Raw genomic sequence first — 22,030 nt, forward strand, 5'->3', positions numbered from 1 at the left:
AGACCTATGGGCTACTTTTGCCTGAAGAAATACCCCGGAAAGCTTGTGGAGGGCGCAGGATATCGCCGGTAGGCATAGAAGTAGGTATATTCGCTTCTGGTACCTCCCAAATTGTCCTAAACTTATGATGACGTCGTCGTAAGCCATAGTTCCTGCCTTTACAGCGGCTTTCTCGTGTCTGGAAAAAAAAATTATAAGTTATCATGACCATAAGAAAAACACTCGGAATCATTGTAATAAAGCTGAGAAAGTACTGTTAAAAAATGATTGTACGATAGAGTTAAAAGAATCATTTTAATTGAAATGATAACCTTGTTGAAAAAATGATAAAGTGGATTAGTTAGCAAAATAATACAATATGCTATCTACACGTTATGATCATAATCAATAACCACGTGTTTTTTAAATTTAAATTTCTGGTTTTATTCTTCCGTTCTTCTTCTTGTCGATTAGAATGGGGTTAAGACAAAACATCTTTGTACCTTTATAGTAACATATAACAATTAGTTTGGCCGTAGTGGTCCGCCTGTTCTCGCTGTGTCGGCCGGATGGGATTCAGCGACACGACTCGATAACTCAAGACGAAGAGAATGTAAAAATCAATTGCCAATAAAAACTCACAATATCATTTTATAAAATTAAAAACGTAAAATTAATGGGAGAACGAAAACAGCGAGACTAGGCGGACCAGAGTGATCAAAAATCTATTAAACCTAGGTTAATTGTTTAAAAAATTCATGTTGCCTATGTTATTAATTATTAATTATTAATGGCACTTTAATCTTTGATTTTGTTAATATTTTAATTTCAGACCCCTACGCTATTACCTCTGACTTGTCACCACAGAAGTTTATGGTTTTTACTTTTATTAAATAATCATCCAAGGAATTTTTTAAAATAAATATTTATTTCAACGAGATGTAATTAAATAAGATTTCAAGTTAATGGGCAGAAAAAGAAACAGTTATTCAACTCCACTGATAAAGCACGACGATCCAAAAAAAAAAAAAAAAAAAAAAAAAATTAGCTGACAATTTCCCTCCGATATATCTCAATAGCCAAATTTAAATTATTTTGAACAACTTTACAAAAAGTTTCATAGTTTAATAACCATTGCGTGTATTATTTACCTAAATTAATGTTTCTATGCGAGAAACGATGCGAGTTAAAAAAAATGTTTTATTTAATATAAAACTTACAAATTAATTATTTGGAGATCATGAAGTGCGGTCTGGTGTGACGTAGGCCTTAGAAAAACATTTTCTTTATCGTGTCAACGTTTCGATCTTTATTGAGATCATCTTCAGGGCCTGGGATTGATAAACATTGTTTAAATTTTACAAATACGTGTAGGATGTGAAAAAAAATGAATTTATACAACGCTAGAAATTCCTTTTTTTCACATCCTACATATATCTTTATAATTTAAATAATGTTTATAAATCCCAGGCTCTGAAGATGATCTCAATAAAGATCGAAACGTAGGCACGATAAAAAAATTTTTTTTCTAAAACCTACGTCACACCAGACCGCATCTCACGATCTCCAAATGATATAGTTGAGAAATGTTAAAACTGCAATCACCACGCGATTCCTATTTTCTAAAGTTAATTTTTTTCGAAATATAGGGGGTAAGCAATCTTGTTACAAAAAGCATACCCCCTCATGCATCTTCCGACAGGCAGAACTCAGAAATGGTCGATCCCATCAAAATTTTTCTCTCAGTAAAAGTGGCGTAAAATAAGCTCTAGAAACGAATTGTACAATAAAAGTATGGGAAAAGTTAGTCTCATCTCCCCGCTTCACTTGGGGTTTGTATAAGACTATTTTTTGCTAAAGTTAATCCTTTCCAAATTAAATGGGTGGAATATAGCAGTTGATACACCCTATATATACACTATAAATATATTATCTGATAAAGCTTACAAAAATGCAAAAGTGCAATTCAATCGAATTTCAGTATTTTATCAAAAGGTCTTCAACTATTTTTAAATATTTTTAAGCCAAGACGAAGGTATTTTTGAAACAATTCCATTAAAATATTTCACATATATCCACTGTTCCGATTCTTGGAGAGAAAAACAGGATCGTTTTTTTCTACCGATATAGTTTTGTGCACCTAGAAAGTGTTGAGAGTGAATGTATTTATTAGCGTGAATTTTTAGTGTGAGAGGACCTACGGCGCAATATTGAGTACCACATAGACCCTCACAGACGCGTTTCGGTCTGTCATTATTCATCATCCGTCTTTATCTGAATTTATAAGAATGCAAAAAAACCGTCAAACCACTTTATGTAAAAAAAAGTTATGTAAATTTTTAAATTTTCTCATTATCACTATTACATTTTGGTATATTCTTTATTATTATCCTGTATATAATTTGTACCATTTTTGTTATTTAGTCACTAGATTGAACTAGAAGATGGTCTATATTAAATCGAAACGCGTCTGATGTAATAAATGACCAATTTATTTCCTACTCATCTTATTATGGATTTTGACAAAATCAGGATGGGTCATAAAAAAAACAGTTATATAATAGTTTTCAATTAATTATCTTTAAGTAAGGTATTGGTTGAGATAAAATAGGCGACCAGTCACAACGCGCGTGAGCCAGTCACGAGCGGGATTCGAACCCACGACCTTTGGCTCAATGCGCGGTTATATAACAGGGTGAAAGGTCGATGGAGTACTCCACTACCCTAGCTGAGTGAATGGTATGAAGAAAGAATGAATAAAAATGTGAATGGGTTTGGATCTAGGAACTGCACGTGTTGGTGTGGAATTGACCTAGTTGTTGACAGGAGCCGGAGCCCAATTTCGATGGATGGACAGGACTGATCCAGGACTGCCAACACCCGAGGTGGGTGATTCTCAAAGCCTGCCGGTAATTTATCGTAAATTACAAAAGCTGGAGTTGCCGGTGGCTTGCGAGAAGTGGTAAGCTCAACTCTGCACTTTTGTGTATATATATATATATGATTTTGAGCTTATATATTATATATATTAAACTTAAGAGACCGAGCATATTTACAAAAGCCACAATTTACCTTCAACTCACAAACAAAAGGAAACCGCAATGGAATCTTTTCGTTAATCGTTATCGTGGCCGACAAAATAGAAGGATAACGGATTATTTGTAGCTGAAAAACCGACGACCTCACTATATACAGTCAGTTGGGAACCTTGAACTTTCCTAAATTTGTTTTAGTTTCTTCGAGATCGTGACATTTTCTCTTTTCCCCCCGCGAAATATTATTTAACCGGTTGAAACGAATGTCTATTTTTATGTGCAAATCGATTGTAGACGTAGAATTATAATGAAAATTTCATGATTTTTCATCTGTTTTCTAGTCAGAGGCTTTTCTCCTTTACTAACTCTCTGAATGATCAAATAAATATACTTTATACTGCGAGGTAACCAGAAAGGTTTTTTCATTTGTTATTGTTTAATGTTTATTGTTTCAATAATCAATATTTACATGTGAGGATAGTTGTAATTCGAAGAGCATAATCAGTTCATAAAGAAAAAGTGTATTTAACAGTTCAATATAAATAATAAAATATTTTCTTTCTCGTTTATTTATGTGTTTATTGTATGAATTTAAAAGCACGGTACTAGGGCAGCCAAGGTAGCTCGGAAAATTGGCACTGCGTTCAGTGATGAAATAAGTGAGCGCACTGCCCAAAAGTGGTTCAAAAATTTTCCTTCTGGGAAGGGATTAGAAATAAACTACGGTCTGGTAGACCTGTCTTGAATGATAGTGAAATGTGCGAAGCAATGTACTTGATTCGTGTCGAACATATATGAAACCATACCCCTCGCTTACAAAGACTTGGGACTGCGTAGAAGCTGGGTAAATAAACGGTTTCCTCATAAATTGACAGATGGCAACATGCTTCTAAACAGCCTTTCATTACTAAACTTATTTTGACCAGATTGTCACATGGGAAGACAAATCTATGCTGTACAGTAACACCTAGGAGGTCACTACACGACACTGCGAAAAGGTGATGCTTTGTGGTGAAGTACGGCAGGCACTGTGCACTACGAATACTCGAGCCAACTGCAACGAGTACTTTTAGCCCTGGCCCAGAAACAACTTGTTCTCGTGAACCGAAAAGGTGTAATTTTTCACCAGGACAACGCCAGACATCACTAAGATAGATTATAGATGCCAATGAAGATTATTTCCCCGAAAATATTTCTTAACTAATATTAATTGTTGCAATTATTACACCCTTCAAACCCGCAAGAACTTCTCTGGTTAATGGTATTTTCCTATTAAAAATTAGCTTTTACACTAAGTACATCTTGTATTTATCTCCTTATCGCCGCTTTTCAGTCAATTAAAATTCAGTAAATTTTAAAGATTGCTATTAAATGGTGAATTTAATTTTAATAAAATAATTCTCTCCCTGTCTACCTATTTTTTTTTTCATTCTCACCAGGTGAGCATCTGACTTCTGGATGAGAGTCAACTCGGTTAAAGACGTATACATGTAGGACATTGGACTCCCGACCCCCTACTTTTATCAGACTGGTGGCCTATTTCTACTCTTTTTAGCTAGATCAAGATCGCGATTCCCGACGGTTTTTACTTTTTTGTTTATTTATTTATTTTTTAAAGGGAATAATTGTTATATTACGGAGGAAATATTGAAATTACGATATTTTTAATTATTATTTATGGATATTGTACAATAAAGTTTTTGGGTTTAAATTTAAACATTTTAAACAAACGATGTACAAATAAAAACAAGAAAATAATTAAGAAAAAAGAAGAACAACAAACAAAATCTTACATCGAGAATTTATGCTTAATTGTCAAAAACAGAACACAAACATGCTTTTCAAAGTCTTATTTTTTTCTTACATAACCAAAAATATAAGGCAAATATATAAAAAAAGAAGAAAATTACATTTCCCCCTTCCAAATAACGGTTTTACTTCTTGTGTAGCAAAAATGTAATGTAAAAATAAAGGCAAGTATAAAGTACTTGGATTTTAACCTGACGTTTTTTCACCTTGCGAAGCTCAAAAAGTAAGGCAGAAAAATAGGTAACCCCCTCCTCCCCAAAAAAAATATATTGTCTAAAGTAGTTCAGTCCAAGCTTATTGATCCATCCCATCATAAACCTAACCCTCATAAACCTAACCTAACCACCCCTAAAAAAAAAGTCTAAACATCAAGGAAAATTTACTTGCTTTTTGAACTACCATTATTCTCATTAGAAAGCCCAAAATATGAGGTAATAAGAAAAACCAGAACAATGTACTTGCCTTTAAAAGCTATATTATTCTTGAGATTCCCAAAGCATAAGGTAAAACATGTCAAAACAAAAACAAAATGCTTCCTCGTTCAACTAACATTTTTATCTCTAAATATAAAATATAAGGTAAAAAATATCTAAAAGATCAAAATGATGTTATTGCTTCTTCAATTTTCAATTTTTTTCCCGAGGTATCCTAGAATAAAATGGTAACTTGCTTTTTTAATTGAAGTTTTTGTTCTTGCAAAGCACAAATGCAAGATAAAAAGTTTATAAAAAACAAGATCGAAGTACTTGCTTGTAATTTAAAAAAAATTGCTAGTTCAACAAACGTTCAAAATATATCGTAAAAAAGTGCCTAAAATAAAACAATAAAGTGTTTGCTTTTTTCAACTAAATTTTTTTATGAGGTATCCTAAAATATAAAGTAACAAATGTATAAAAAATAATGGATTTTTAATTTAACGTTTCTTGTCTTTGCCAATCACAAAATACAAATTAAAAACTGTATAAAAGACAAGAAAAAAATACTTGCCTATTCACTAAAAATGTTTATCTCTATGGTAACAACGTAAAACAAAATAATGAATTATTTATCTGATGTTTTTTTTCTTTGCAAATCATAATATACAAAAAAAAATTATGAAAAAAGTACAAATTGCTTGCTTGTTCAACTTCATTTTTTATTCCTTCGTTACTAAAATTATAAGGTAAAAATATCTTTTAAAAACCATAAAAAATTTTTCCTCCCTTACGTATTCTAAAATATATAGTAACAAATGTATAAACAATAAAAGGGGCGTCGGTGGCCGCAACGGCTTAGGCGTTGACATGGCGCTCATCAATGTAAGGTAAAGGTCCCGTGTTCGAATCCAGCGGCCATTACAAATGGGCTTTTTTAACTGATTTTTTTGTTAAGGCCAAACACAAAAACTAGGCCAAAAATGTATTTAAAAAAACAGCATTGCTTGTTGAACTAATGTTTTTTTTATCACAAAATAAAAAGCAACCAGCTTGTAGCATGGGCGTTCGAAGTCACGATAGCCCAAGTGGGGTAGAGCAGCGGTGTATTTAGCCGAAGGTTATGGGTTCGAATCCCGCCTGTGAGACAAATTTTTCACTTTGAAAAAATTATGTATAATTAATTGAGTAATTGTATAATTAAGAATAAGCTGATAAAAGTAATTAAAAAATTGGCTGTTTTTGTTTCATGCTACACGTTTATTCTGTATTATGTTTGTTTATTTGTTTGTTTTTCATTATGCTTTTGTAAAGATATATTGTTTATTTATCTGATGATCTCTAAAAATTCCTGCTGTGTACAAGCATTGCCTTTTGACAGCAGACAGGGATGCACCAAAATATTATTTTTTGTCGTAAATTTATACGTAATGTACATTCTTGCAAATAAAGATTTATTATTATTAAATGATTTCTAAACTGTTTAAATATCGTTGATGATAGTATGGTATCAGTAGCGTTCAATGATCAATAGTAAAAAGAAAAAATTGGGAGATTACAGATTAGGCCATATAATTATACTGCACAGCATAAAAATTATTTCCTACATTGAGAACGAAATTTGAATGTTCCTAAACAGACGAATGTTGTGGTTAGTTGAACCTTATGAGCTTCTCGTCTGTTCCAATATTCTATTATTAATTGTGATAAAATCTAGCTGAATATATTATTAATTGGTCATAATATTTTCTTATTACAGTTTTTAAGTACACGAATTCATATTATACATGCATTACTTATGTAAAAACGGAACTTGTTGGTTGGTCAGGGAGTTGCTGACAGTTTATTTTTCAACTCGGCTTATTAATTATATGTTTAATTTTTTTAAAGTTTATGTTATCCTAATAAGCAATATATTTGTAAATAAGGAATTTTTATGATTAAAAGTAATTAACTTGTTATAAAAGTGATTCATAAGTAAAGCCGGTTACTGGGTAACGTGGTTCGAGAGGAGGTTTATTGATTATTCGGTGTCCGGTTGAGTTAGGTAATTGAACAGAAGTAAAATAAATTGAACAGTTATTTCTATACGGCAATAGCGATTATTCTTTTTACCATAAACTATGGGAAATACTCACTTTTTACCCTTGTCAATTCCATTCTGCACCATTTCGCATGACCTTATTCGTGTACGAGGCTCACCCCTTTTTCAGTACTAACATGTGCCGGTGAGAACCCGCGATTGCGTACATAGCTTCCTTTAGGTTAGACCCTTCTCGTCGAGATTTTTATTGGGTCGAACTTCCCACTGGTTCAGTTTGGTCTATTTTTACCAATCACGGTTTTAGCCTAGTTCTTAATAAGACTAAATACGTTCTAGCCATTAAAGGTACATAAAGCACACATGTTTATGTATATTCATCCATATTTCTTTTTCCTTAATCACCAAGGATTTAAATACTCAATGCAAAACATTAACTGTATGTTACATCTCCCCCTTATAATAAATATTTACAATTTTCTTTAAATTACACAGTACTGTGTGGTGTTTAGTTACCGTTAGTTAATGATTATTTAGAAATCGTGAGATGCCGTCTGGTGTGACGTGGGTTATAGAAAAATATTTTCTTTATCGTGCCAACGTTTCGATCTTTATTGAGATCATCTTCGGGGCCTGGGATTTATAAACATTATTTAAAATTTTACAAATACATGTAGGATGTTAAAAATAATGAATTTATACAATGCTAGAAAATTTTAGATTTAAAAAATAAATAATGAATTTATACAATGCTAGAAAATTTTAGATAAAAAAATGAATTTATACAATGCTAAAAAAGTTTAGATTAAAAAAAAGGATGAATTTATACAATGCTAGAAAATTTCAGATTAAAAAAGAATGAATTTGTACAATGCTAGAAAATTTTAGATTTAAAAAAAGAAAGAATTTATACAATTCTAGACAATTTTAGATTAAAAAAATGAATTTATACAATGCTAGAATATTTTAGATAAAAAAAAAGAATGAATTTATACAGTGCTACAAAATTTTAGTTTAAAAAAAAGAATGAATTTATACAATTCTAGAAAAATTTAGATTAAAAAAATGAATTTATACAATGTTAGAATTTTTTTAATCTAAAATTTCCTATTATTGTATATATTCATTCTTTTTTTTTAATCTAAAATTTTTTAGCAATGTATAAATTCATTTTTTTTTATTTAAAATTTTTTAGCATTGCATAAATTCATTCTTTTTTTAAATCTAAAATTTTCTAGCATTGTATAAAATCATTCTTTTTAATCTAAAATTTTCTAGCATTGTGTAAATTCTTTTTTTTCACATCCTACATGTATTTGTAAAATTTAAACAATGTTTATAAATCCCAGGCCCTGAAGATGATCTCAATAAAGATCGAAACGTGTGCACGATAAAGAAAATGTTTTTCTAACACCTACGTCACACCAGACCGCTTCTCACGATCTCCAAATAATCTTTTATACAATTCATAGTAGTTTTTTTTTTTTTGTACCTTTGAAAATCATGGCAATAATTTTCTATTATGCATGTTTTCCGTACATTTACAGTGAATAAATTGACTTGAGAATAATAAAATAATATTTTTTTTTCGTTCTAACATCGAAAATTCGAAATTTAAGCAGCTTGTACAAAATGATGGATTTTTTCTTGTCTGTCTGTTTAATCAGATCTAATCTACTAATGGTATTTTTTTCTTTTCATAAATGCGTTATAGGCGGATTGTATTTTCTATCTCGAAACGCAGAAAAGATATGGGGATTAAACGATAAGAGAAACACGAGAACTTAATTTATCGCTGTCAAATGGCAAGCCTAAATTTTAAAATAAACCTATTGTGCCAATCACCGATTATTTTTTCAATCTTCAAAAATTATAGCTAATTCGTTTTTAAAAAAAATAAGGTTGCCTTTTACGCTCAAACTTTCAATATCAAGACAAGCTTTATTATTTTCAGTTATAATATTCGGCATAATTTTTTCCATGGTTAATTACCTGTATAAAGATAATTAAAAGTCAAGAAATTTTTCATTTAAACTCGTATCCAATTTTTACAGAATGGTGAACAGGTTCAAAGCAAAATTCGATTAAAAACCAACTGACCCAATAGACTGAAAACTATGCGTTCTAGATTTCTTGTCACTTTCCTTTTCATTCAAATAATTAAAGGATGAAAATAACATAAGTAGTTAAATAGTTAAAAATGAAATCGTAAAAATAAAAATCGCTTTTAGGAGTTAATTCGATCAAACGATGTGTTGTATTAAATATAACAAACTTCGTAAATTATTCGAAAATCGTGAGATGCGGTCTGGTATGATGTAGGTTTCAGAAAAACATTTTCTTTATCGTGCCAACGTTTTGATCTTTATTGAGATCATCTTCAGGGACTGGGATTTACAAACATTGTTTAAATTTAACAAAAACATGTAGGACATGGAAAAAAGTGAATTTATACAATGCAAAAAATATTTTTTTATATATTCAATCAAAATATTTCTACAAACTCAAAGTGCTTGTTTTCTGCGTAATTAATTGTGCCATTCATGAATCCCCAGGCCCTGAAGGTGATCTCAATAAAAATAGAAACATTGGCACGATAAAGAAAATGTTTTTCTGAAACCTACATCACACCAGACCGCATCTCACGATTTTCGAATAATTATTGACTAACGGTCACTAATCGCTACACACAAACTTCGTAAATTTTGAAATCCTCTATAAGAAAGATCGAATAAAAATTTAATAAATTTATTTATCTGGATTATATATTATTCATATTCATTTTTAACTCTAAATTATATTTCGTGGTCCGATTGACCAAATCTTATTTATTTTACAGGACTTCTTTCAATTAATTAATCTCTATGTAAGGTATTGGTTAAAATGAAAAAATTAGTGTCACGAGCGGGATTCGAACCCACGACCATCCCTAAATACGCCGCAGGTCGTTGGTTCGAATCCCGCTCGTGACACTAATTTTTTCATTTTAACCAATACCGTATATAGAGATTAATTAATTCCTATTATTATCACACTTGTCTCACTAGTGAGGACATCATTTTGTGTTCGAAAACTTAACAAAGTAGGTCAAGTTTTTTTTTACAAGAAACAAAGTTTCTATCATTTTCCTGCACCAAAAAAAAAAAATTGATAAAAAATCTAGAATTGTTTGCTTTCCTGCCTCCTGGATCCGAATTTTTTTTCAAATATAACAATAAAGGTGATGACTTTGAAATGATTCCATTGATCCATAGGTCATTTTACAGAGATTTAGACCCCTGTAAAGTACACGTAATACAAAAATTTTGGCTTTTGCGAATAAATAAAAACTGGAGGTATAAAATTAAACGTTTGAGGTATTTTTGTCGATTTAATCTTTATTTTTCTCACCTATAATAACATACAAACCAAACGTCGTTGGTATAGGATCGAAGAAGAGAAATGCATCTTTCCAACGGTTGTAATACCATAGAAAAAAAATATATATATATACAGGGTGAATTGCTACTCGTGCTACAAACTTCTCCAGTAGATTCTTCACCCTAAAATGAACAAAAAAGTTCATATTGTCCATGGTCCGATTCTCAACCATTTCAGAGTAATTTCGCTTTTTATCGATTTTGAAAGATATCACGTCCTGGCGTCGGAAAATCGTGATATCTTTTAATCTAAACATTTCTCTTAAAATCTATAAGCACCGTTGAAATCCCCGTTAATTTTTAGAGAGAATCAAAATCATAATTCCATTGAAATTTTTTAATTTAATTTAATGCCCATTTAGTATGTAATGCTTAAGAAGTTTACAAACAGCTAGAAGGTCAAGGAAGAAAGACCCAAACGTTTTGCCACCTTCATCTTCTTATTGAAAAATTAACGGGGATTTCAACGGTGCTTATAGATTTTAAGAGAAATGTTTAGATTAAAAGATATCACGATTTTCCGACGCCAGGACGTGATATCTTTCAAAATCGATAAAAAGCGAAATTACTCTGAAATGGTTGAGAATCGGACCATGGTCAATATGAACTTTTTTGTTCATTTTAGGGTCAAGAATCTACTGGTGAAGTTTGTAGCACGAGTAGCAAGTCACTCTCAAACATTAGCAATCCTTGAACCACCATTTTTTCTCTTTTTGTCATCAACATCTTGGTCTCACAACCACTAAATAAGAAAATGACGAGTGCGTTGGAAGCGTTATTAAATCAGGTAGTTTTCCTCAAATTTGCTGCCTTCTGAGACTAAAATTAGAAACTCTGGATTACTTTATACACTTTCCGATTTACACAATTTTCCACTCTTTTTGTAGTTCTGGCTGAAATAAAACACAAAAAATTAGCCCAAACATTTTGCCACCGTCATCTTCTTATTGAAAAATTAACGGGAATTTCAACGGTGCTATTAGATTTTCAGAGAAATGTTTAGATTAAAAGATATCACGATTTTCCGACGCCAGGACGTGATATCTTTCAAAATCGATAAAAAGCGAAATTACTCTGAAATGGTTGAGAATCGGACCATGGACAATATGAACTTTTTTGTTCATTTTAGGGTGAAGAATCTACTGGAGAAGTTTGTAGCACGAGTAGCAATTCACCCTGTATATACAATATACAAAGGAGTTATGAATTTTTAAGTGAAACATTGGACAAGAGAGAAAAAATAGCCTCCGGCTGATTCGGCCCAAATTTTTTAAAAATTTCGTTTGCCATAAAAATTTGGAGTTTTAGGCTTTTTAAAATGAAAAGGGTTTTTAAAATGAATCTGAATTGTTTTATTCAAAATTATGAAAGTTTGACTTACTTTATTGGAAGTCACTTTTCGTTTTTACATATTCAATCCAAACCTGTGTATTACTTTCTTATCCTACATTTTAGAAAATCACCGAGAAAGGCGGAAAAGTATATTTTTCAACCTGGTATCACAAAAAAATATTCATTCAAATCGGTGATCCCTTGGTAAATGACATGCCACGTCGCTAAGAAGCCTCAGACGTAAAAGTGGTCAGAACTTGCTATTGCTACTTCATTATTATTTTATTAAATTTAGTTTTAATAGATAATTTAGTTTTAAGTGTCTTATATTTTTGTAGTGAAAAGTATATTGGTTTTGGACAAAATCCAACACATTTTCTTTTTCCATAGAATCATAGAGCACCCCCTGTGCACTTAAATATTCCTTTATTGTATTCCTTCTCTGCTAAAGGTTTACTTTAAAGATTTTAATTTATTTGATGAAGTATACTTTTTTTAGGTATATGGAATCGTGGCCAAGAATGCTTAATTTGTCTTAGGTACTATAACTTTTAATTCCAATTGTAGGACGTAACATAGTTTGCGCTTTCTTGTAGACTGTCGGTTTTTTTAAAATGGTATTTTACTGGGGGAATTTTTAATTCTTTTCTGTTGAGTAGGATTTTCCTCTTTTCCCATTGGGTTGTATTTTTGAGTAGTCTTTTTCCTTGCCTGGCACACGTTCCGTGTATTTGTTTTGTTCTAAAAAAACCCGTTCTTTGTTAATGTTGCTATAATTTATGTCACAAAAGGGATTTTCTCCTATGTATTGTTCCGCTGTTACTTTTTGAGTTAGGTGTGCCTTGTTACCTGAAATTCCTTCTCGGCCTGAAGCTCAATGAAGACCATTTATGGATCCCAGTTTTCTAGGGGAATTTAGACATTTCTGACTAATTTTGAAGTCTGAATTTGTACGCTTGAAGAGCTTTAATGAATGGCTTATGATCATTCCCGTCCCATTGACCATTTCGAGCAATCAGATTTTTCTTTTTTCTCTCTTTCCTGTATCTTTAACTTTTATATTCAGTTTTTTTCAATTTAGTATTTTCCATTATTCTGGCAGTATCAGTTATGTTAACTTTGTCAAAAATTTGTTCGGCTATCTGAAGAATTCTCATTTCCCCAGTATAAACAGATTTGGGTGCCAGTTTTACGATATGTTACATTGCATTGAGTGTTTTTTAACGATTTATGCTAAGGCATGCTATTCTTTGAACTTTTGATTTAGTTTTCTTGCATTTCAAAGCAGATATTTACAACTTTATTTTTTAAACTTGTTATCGAAATTTGGACAAACCAAACGTTGTCAAAAATAAATAAATGAACCTTGTCCTTATTTTGTTTTTAAATCAACGAATGTTTTGCATAGTTAACATTTCTTTTCACCAAAAAGAAACAAAGAGGAATTTCCTGGAATGTTATCAACACAGGAAGTAGTTAGATATGGTTTATATCTGAACCCGTAGTTACAATCACCTTTTGAATTGTTCACTTCGATTACAAATGTTTTTTCTTGTAGAAAATTAGAAAGTTAAAAAAAGAAAACATCGATCACGTAAAATCCTTCAATAGTAAACAGTAAAAATTAAATCTATTTAAATCTATTAAATTAAATGTATTTAGTGGTCTATTGACCAAATCACTTCTTTCAATTAATTAATCTTTTTATGTAAGGGTTTGGTCGAAAGGAAAAAGTTAGGGCCACGAGGGGGATTCGAACCCAGCCGAAGGTTGGTAAAGGTTAATTAATTGAAATAAGTAAAAATTAAGTCTTATTATTTTATGTTAATCAACAAAATCCTATCCCAAGTTGCAATTCGCGATGTGATTTTTAATTTTATTGATTATTTTCCCTGCAAGGCATCCCTTTGCTCAATAGAAAATTTTCGAGACTATTGTGCTGGTTGTAAACAGCTCAGTTGCACAACATTCCTCGGTTCTCCCCCTTTGAAAAATTCTTTTGGGTTTGAATTTATAGTTTTATACATAAACCCGTGCAATAAGGATTTTACTGTCCCCCAGGCAGCTTTTCACCAAAGGAGAACAGTTTCTGCCAATTAGCCAGTTCTGTTAGTTATAATAAAACCCCGCCACGGTGTGTTTTAATTAAGACCATAAGGAAAAGTTGTTTGTGCAAATGACGATTTCTAATTCGAAATTCTTGTCTCAAAGTTAAAATTGATAAGACCTTGCCCTTCCGATGAAATAAGGCAGAACAATTGTTAAACCAGTCTAATATTAGAAAAACCTAGTAAGAGAAGTATAAACGCGAACTTTTGTAATTTAAAGTCTCGGTTGGCCAATCAGTGAAGAAAACAAGCCAGGCGTCTTCAATCCTAAAAATTAAAATAATATAAATACAAAAATTAGGCCATTTATTTATTTTTGTATGTGGTTGCTCTATAGAAGCGAGAAGTATTATATAGAGAAAAAGTATTAATGGCACATGAAAAAAACCCTCGTATAGGGATTTTTATGGTCATAACCCTTTTTCCTATATAATAGAGTGCCCAGTGAAAACAAACACAAAACAGTAGCCTTAAAGTAAAAGTAATGGTCAAAGATTAAACAGCTCCGTAGAGTTTATCAGGAAGCGTTATGTCACATCTTGGTTAGTAATAATCCCTTATTATCAAAATCTGTGCCAGTAGTTTGAAGGACATTTATTGAAGGTCCAATAAGACCTGAGGCGGATAATTCCTACTCACAATTGAATTTCAATTTTTTTTAAAAGGAATTTCGGACTGAATTAATCATCTTGCACACACTCTTTATCTATATTTCTGTTCTATATCTAGCACGGAAATCTTTGCGGTTGAAATCAATTAATCCCCTCTTTCCTGATGATAAAATCTGCTCATATAAAGAACACTGCGATACTGTCTGTTTACCATAATGTTTAATAAAGATAATAGCATTTGTTTTTAATTGGAGAAATCGAATTATAATTGTATTTCAATAATAATTTAAAACATTGTCGACCATTGATTGGTAAAATAAATAAAAAATTCTTTTAGCATGTTTATATTTAGCGTAGCGTTATTTTGGATAGTTTGGCGGAGCCCACAGTTCCACTTTCACAATGGTCGCAGTATATCGAATTTGGGACGGTTAGTGATGAACCAACAAAAGCCAGCGAGGATAGGCCAGACCATGATGATAGGATATTCCATGTCCGTCGGCTGTCTGTATATAGTCCCAAGTGGCAGTGACTTGAGTGGATCAGCTTGTTGTTGTTGATGTACAATGGAGGGCTTTTTTCGTCAATGTAATTGTTACATTTTTACATTCAGTCTTGTCCTTCACTTGTGAAAAGCTCAAGGTGTTCTATGACGTTGGATCGGTAATCAGAAGAATTTTCCAAACTCTTTACTATTTCTTTAACTTCACTATCTGCAATGATTTTAAATTCCCCTTCGTCATCCGTTCCCGCTAACAAAATTTCCACATCAAGCTTACGATCCATCCATCGCCCCATCAGCGAGGATAGGCCAGACCATGATGTAACTATCAAACAATAGGTTTTTCACCCTGCAGACCACAAGAGGAAATTTCAGAATATAGGATTTGTTGACATTTAACGGTCAAAAAAGATTTCGGCCCTAACATTATTCATAATAGTATGTGTTCTGATAAGTTGTATTTTAAGCCTTGTGTGGAGATTCTATGCCTGACGGCTGTCTATATATAGTCCAAAGTGGCAGTGACTTGAGTGGAAATCAGCTCGTTGTTAATGTACAGTGGAGGGTTTGTTTTCTTCATTGTAATTGTAAACTAGGTACATTTTTACATTCAATATTGTCTTTCACTTATTACGCTCAAGGTGTTCTATGACGTTGGAGATTGCTTGAATTAGGTTTAGAAGACGACATTGAGTTATCATCCGCATCGATGGTAATAATAATAGGACGTAGTGGTTCATCAGTGTAAATTGTACACAGGGTAGAACTACGATGCTCCCTAGTGGGACGCCTCCTGACAGGGCACATGTACCGGATAGTACAGACAGAAGAAACACTGTGCAGATACTGCCAGGAAGAGGAGGAGACCGCAAAACACATTCTATGTTTCTGTGAAGGTATGTAGCTGTAGGTTTTTGCAACTAGGGCATGAAAAACCGTAAGCAAGATTCTATACCTAGGAGCCGCTCGCGAAGCTATGGAGGCTGATTAATAAGCTGAAGCTGGCTAGTGAGTTATAAATACTAGGAGAGCACAATAGATCTATTCCGGTTGAGATGCCGTAGGCCTTGTGAACACATGAGAAGAAATCACCCGGTGGTGAGCCTCCTTTAGAAGAAATAAATATTGACCACTTTTTCAATTTTCTTCGTTACTACTAGGGCATCACGTGGCCATCGGCGTCTCAGTAGACGAGGATTATCTGGAATGGTTAGTGGAACTGAGATGACGGACCAAGGTATTGGAATGTGTGGAAAGAAATTGAATTTTTTGTAACAGCTTTTCGGAAATTATGGAACAAAGGGAATTTCAAGTTCTCGGTGTAGGGTGATGTTTGATACAAAATAAGGAGGGTTAACTATTCTTCTTATATATTATCTTATGCAGGGTGGGCGACCAAGACCCGAGGGGTTAATACCTGGGTAGACTCGTACCCCATCCCTAAAAGGTCCGGGACTTGGTTGGCTCACGTGTCCTGCATAAACCTCTTGGACTTGTTCACAAACCCCAAGATTTTGGACCATTTAATCTCGGGGAGTGATTTGGTGATGTCCTCTCCTTCAAAGATTTCAAATATAGACCTAGCATACCTATCACACTCTGCGAGGTAGTGTCTTGCCGTTTCTTCTTTTATTTCGCAAAAACGGCAAAAGGGATCTGGTAGGATACCCATTACGAAGAGGTATCTTCTCAGTGGGCAGTGGCCCGTCAGAATCAGGTACTAACCTGTAACTATTCTTCTTAGGAGCTTGAATTTGAATCTTTAGGTTCGTTGGAAGTTGGAAACCAGTGTGACCATAAGTCCACATAGGTTTGATAACCATAGTGTATATTATTTTTTTGTAATTAAGTTGAAGTTTGGATCGTCTGTCGAGTAGTGATGTTAACAGTGTGTAACGTCTGTTTAGTTCGTTTCGTTTTAGTCTTGGGAGCGGTTCCAAGTAAGTCGTTTGTCCAAGTAAAGTCCCTAGTAACGTTCGTGTTCGACAGTGAACTCCTGTTAAAGTAAACAGGTGATAGTATATACGTCTAAGTGAGAAGTTAATTACTGGCTCTTGGTCGCATTTATTTTAATTCTCAACTCGATCGCAAATGGTTTTGCAGGTTTCTGTATGCGGCGACTCGATCTTTATGCGGGGCTGCACCGTCAGTAAAAGTTGAGAGGATTGTTTCTGGAAGAAATGTCAGCAGTATATATCGTGTAAAGGAGAGGTCCATGAATGCTCCCTTGTGGTACACGAGCTTAGCCAGGATAGATGTTATCTCTGTGCCCTGACTAACTCTGAATTTACGGTCAGACGGTTCTATGATAAGGTAGTAGCTACCAATCGAAACCTTGAAGAAGAAAAGACATTTTAAAATAAGTTTTTAGAGAATTTTGTATATCATAGGATGACATGTGGTTGGGTTATAACTTTAAGAGTGAGAACATAATATACGAGATGGACGTAAGTGGTAGAATGGAATTGAATACTGTGCCTTCAGAAGAAGGTTTCGAAGTACAGAGGATACTGATCCTGCCATCACCGGGGGAGTTTCTACTTGGGGATCTGTGGATATAGTAGCTTCAGAAGGGAAATTTTATAAGGGAGTTTAAGAGGAAGTGGTATGCCAAGGTTATGCATTGTTTTGTGTGAGGTGCATTATTTATATCTGGATGAGGTGATGGTGATGAGACATCTCAAATCCCCTGGACATGACCTAATTAAGTGTCCTACCTAAGGAAGTGGTATATAGTGCATTATTTACATCTGGATGAGGAGTAAAAGAAGATTTTAGATGGGTTGCAAATAGATTCGATTTATATTTGTCTGCTATTTTACTCACAATGCAAAATGGCGAGTATGTTAAACTTTGTTTATTTTTACGGTTCATTTATTTTTCTTTATGGAATAATCAATAAACCATCGATATAAACATAAACACAAAGACGTTTCGTAAATCGAGCAATTTTTCGTGAATAGTTATTCTATTTTTCTTTAAAAGTAAAATGTTTGTTATGAAGAAACATTGCCCAGAATTAAATTGGACATGAAACAACAGCGCCCCCCCCCACTTCGAAATTTATTTATAATAGTTAATTCCGTATCGTGAGTATGCAAATTTGATGAAATGTTATTGCAATGTAAACGTTATAAAATAAAACGTTTTGAACAAGCGTAATTGTTATTCTCATGTTCAGTATTACTTCTTCATTAATAGATTCTATTGTGTGTATGAATAATTCAGACTCTGTGTGATTATGATGATGTAATTCCCTTTATTCTAAAGGAAAGAAAACACTTTCAAACAATTTGTTTCGAATAAATTTGTACTTGGATTTTGAAATAACTTGTCACTACTATTCAAAGGAACAGAAAGTTGTGAAAAGTCGTTTAAAACCCAAGAAAGTGGAACAAGAAGTAGAATAAAACAGGACAAAATTAGAAGAAAACAAATCATTCTTTCTAATTTTGCCAGAGTGCTTTAAAGGACAGGTAAAGAGATTGCTAAAGTTTTTGACAGGTTCTGACACCCGGGAGTTCTCTTCAAACTAAACGGTTCACTCCTTATCACCCAATCCTATTCAACAAACGCTTTCTTCAAAGTAAGGGTGCGGCGGTGAATGAAATCAGAGAGAAAACTAATCCAAGTCGGGGGGTCTCACACGGGAACATTCTTAGTACTATCTCAGATACTAATAACACTGATGACCTGCCGATATGCAAAATACTGTTTTCAGTATACACCACTTTCACTCACGAACACTGTGGATCAAGGCATAGTCTTGAACAAAAGAGCAAATTCAGTTGTACTGCCAAGCTTTCAACTTATTTTAAGGTCATCATCAGTGCAAAACCATCTTAAACATGTCTATATATTGGCATATTTACGTATTTTACAGGCGAAGACCAACTCACAATCAGTCTAGCATTGCCAAGGGCTGTTTTTTGTTCGGTCTTCAAGGAAATTTGAGATCGCCGGTAAAAAAAAATTTAAATAGTCTTAGTTAAGATTGTTTTGCCCTGTTACCTTAAAATAGGTCGAAAGCTTGGCAGTAACAACTGAGCTGGCTTTTTTTCTTCAAGACCATACCTTGATCCAGTTTTCGTGGGAAAGCTACCACCTAAGCGGATTATCCCGCTATTTCATCTCCTAACTTCAATCCTACCAAAACCACCTCCATATCCAAAATAAACTCGAGCTAAGAATTGTTAAAAATGTGAAATATGATGATAAATGCATCCAAATTATGTTAACGTAATTACACAGCCTTGCTTTATACGTTAACAGTACAATGACCGGGTCATATAATGGTCCCGAGAAAGGTCGGCGTTTGGGAGCTGTTGAGTTCTGTGGACATTCGGGCAGGCGAACCCTGTGTGAAGTGTCGTGAGAAGTGCTTTGAGAAGTTGTGGAAGCCGATGTTGTTCGATGGTAGAGCATAGGGCTTCGGGCAGGTGTCAGCCAAGTAAGTCGAGTAGTGATACGCTCGAACTATAAACATGACTCTATTGGTTGTGTCGTGTTTTGGCTGCTTGCTGGCTCTAGTTTATGCAGGTTGAGCCCCTTTTTATGTTGTACAAAGGGGTGCTGCACGTTCAATCGCTAATATTTGGACAGAAGCATTGTGGAAGTAGTGCTGACTGGTGAAAACTTTAGCAGGTAGTCACCAGAGCAGCAAGGAGCCACCGACATCTACACAGGTTTAATACTTAGAAATATACTTAGTACACTCGTGGAGACTCAAACAACAAAAACAAAATAGATGATTTGGACAACTACGTAAAGAACAAATTAAAACTGTACAAAAAATATCCGACTAATCCACGTATTCCAATCAAAAGTCATCAGAAGAATTCTCCAAGCTATTTACTATTTCTTTAACTTCACTATCTACAATGAATTTAACATCCATTTCGTTAAAGAATTGATCCGTTCCTACTAACAAAAGTTCTATACCAAGCTTACTAACCATCCCTACTCTTCTCAAGACCTCTCCACTCCGTACCATATCAAGGACCCTCCACATCGCCTGAAACAACGATAGCCTCGAGACCTCCTCGCCTTCTTAGGCTTCAAAACACGCGTCTTCCAGGTGCAGTAGTGGCTATGGTGTTATGCCTTAGTATACAGCATAAAGAATATTCTGGGGAACCCGCACTGAGTTTCTTGCTGGTCAGGCAACCAAAGACAACCAGATGAACTGAAGATGTCGCAATTCCGAAACGTGTTTGAGTAATACATCAAACCCTCGAGTAAAGACGGACCCCAACAAGTAACCCAGTGCCGGCATCAACGATAAAAAACAATAGTTGTTAGTTTATATTCATTAAAAAATTCATTAATTTTCCCCCCCTAGACGTTTATTATTTTAATAAAAGCTGAAAGTAATTGAACGATAAAAATCAAAACAATTTTATTACAATAGTAAATAAAACTTTAATTTTAATAAAAATAAATTTTTTAATATACTACAGTCATCAATGACTCGTGGTTGCGTTTACAGGGAGAACATTTAGTAATAATTCCTAATCAATTGAAGACTTATTGAACAGTATGTTTTTCTTTTCTGCTATCCTTGACCTGTTGTTTCAGGATCTATCAAAACCTTAGCTTATTGAAACTAAAACACTTCTTTTTTAAATGAAACAATTTTCAGGTAAATTTGGATTATCCTGTGTTTGACTCGGCGATTTCGAAACGCATCAGAACAAGCCTTAAGAAAGGTACAAAGATAAAATTAATGCTTAACTTAACTCATTCAGAAAAAGTTTTGAGCTGATATAGACGAGGGACACTTCGAAATAATATCAAATGGACAATGTTCAAATTGAAAAAACATTTACTTTTGTTATCATTAAGATAGTGTATATAGTTAGGAGTTGTATGTCGCCTAATATTTGAGTTTTGTATTTTTTATAGATTGTTAGAGCCTACTATGTTTGTTATAATAGCCTTACATAATTAGAAAACGATAAAGCATGATCCTGACTTCAATTTTCAATGAGTTTGAAGCTTGGTTACTTCTTCAAATATGGAAAAGAGACTGAATTAAGATGCTTTTAAAGTCAAGCGACTGACTGAAGGAATCCTACAGGCCGATATGCTGCTTTCCAGTACTGGGCACAATCTTAAAAAAGCTATAAAAAAACTAAAGTGGGAATTTTCGGATAGGCAATTTTGAAGACGAAAAGGATTATCAACTGAGGTTACAATGGAAATCTTCTTCAATATCCAAGGGGCTTTCGCTGGAGTGGAATGGGTCCACATTCTGAAAGAACTGAAGTCCAAAAACTGTCCGCAATACATGCTTATTGTTAGCTCCTTCAGAAAAAGGACCGGCGAAGTAGCGACAAGGCGTACTCTTGTATTAGCGTTGTAAAGGGATGTCCTCAAGGGTCTGTCCTAGGCCCTTTTTTCTATGACACGGTCTTTGATGATCTGCTTAAGAGGCTAACGGAGGAAAGGGTCTTTTTCGCTGCCTTTGTTGAATCGTGCTTATAGATAAACGAGAAAGCTGAAAAAGTTGTAAATGTCACCCCAAACTGGTGTGCTGAAAGAATTGAAAAAATGCCAAACCATAAAAGGCACTCAGAACCGATTATTGAAATAGAGGGAAAATCAATCAAGCCGAGCACTAAGGTAAGATACTCGGGAGTAGAAATAAGTTAAAAGCTCAGTGCCACAAAGCAATAAGGGTATAAGATGACCCCAAACTCAGCATTACAAAATCCATATGGTGATTAAGCTAAAAGGCCCTACACATCTTCCATAAAAGGGTTTACCTTTCCACTGCAAC

General features: G+C 33.6%; 1 protein-coding gene across 3 annotated transcripts in view; it reads right to left on the reverse strand.

The window, feature by feature from the left end:
• The window catches only part of LOC106665476 (organic cation transporter protein), a 43,958-nt gene that overhangs the window by 8,852 nt on the left and 13,076 nt on the right, over positions 1-22,030 (reverse strand). For 2 of the 3 annotated variants that reach the window (XM_024230364.1, XM_014391917.2), the window contains exon 2: positions 5-178. In XM_024230364.1, coding sequence (XP_024086132.1) covers positions 5-147 — 143 coding nt within the window. In that variant the 5' untranslated portion in view covers positions 148-178. Of the gene's footprint in view, positions 1-4; positions 179-7,374; positions 7,477-22,030 lie in introns of those variants that run through there. The other variant, XM_014391916.2, reaches the window with a different exon arrangement.

The sequence above is a fragment of the Cimex lectularius genome, unplaced genomic scaffold, assembly GCF_000648675.2.
Source record: "Cimex lectularius strain Harlan isolate CLEC.00 unplaced genomic scaffold, Clec_2.1 scaffold102, whole genome shotgun sequence".
NCBI lineage: Eukaryota > Metazoa > Arthropoda > Insecta > Hemiptera > Cimicidae > Cimex > Cimex lectularius.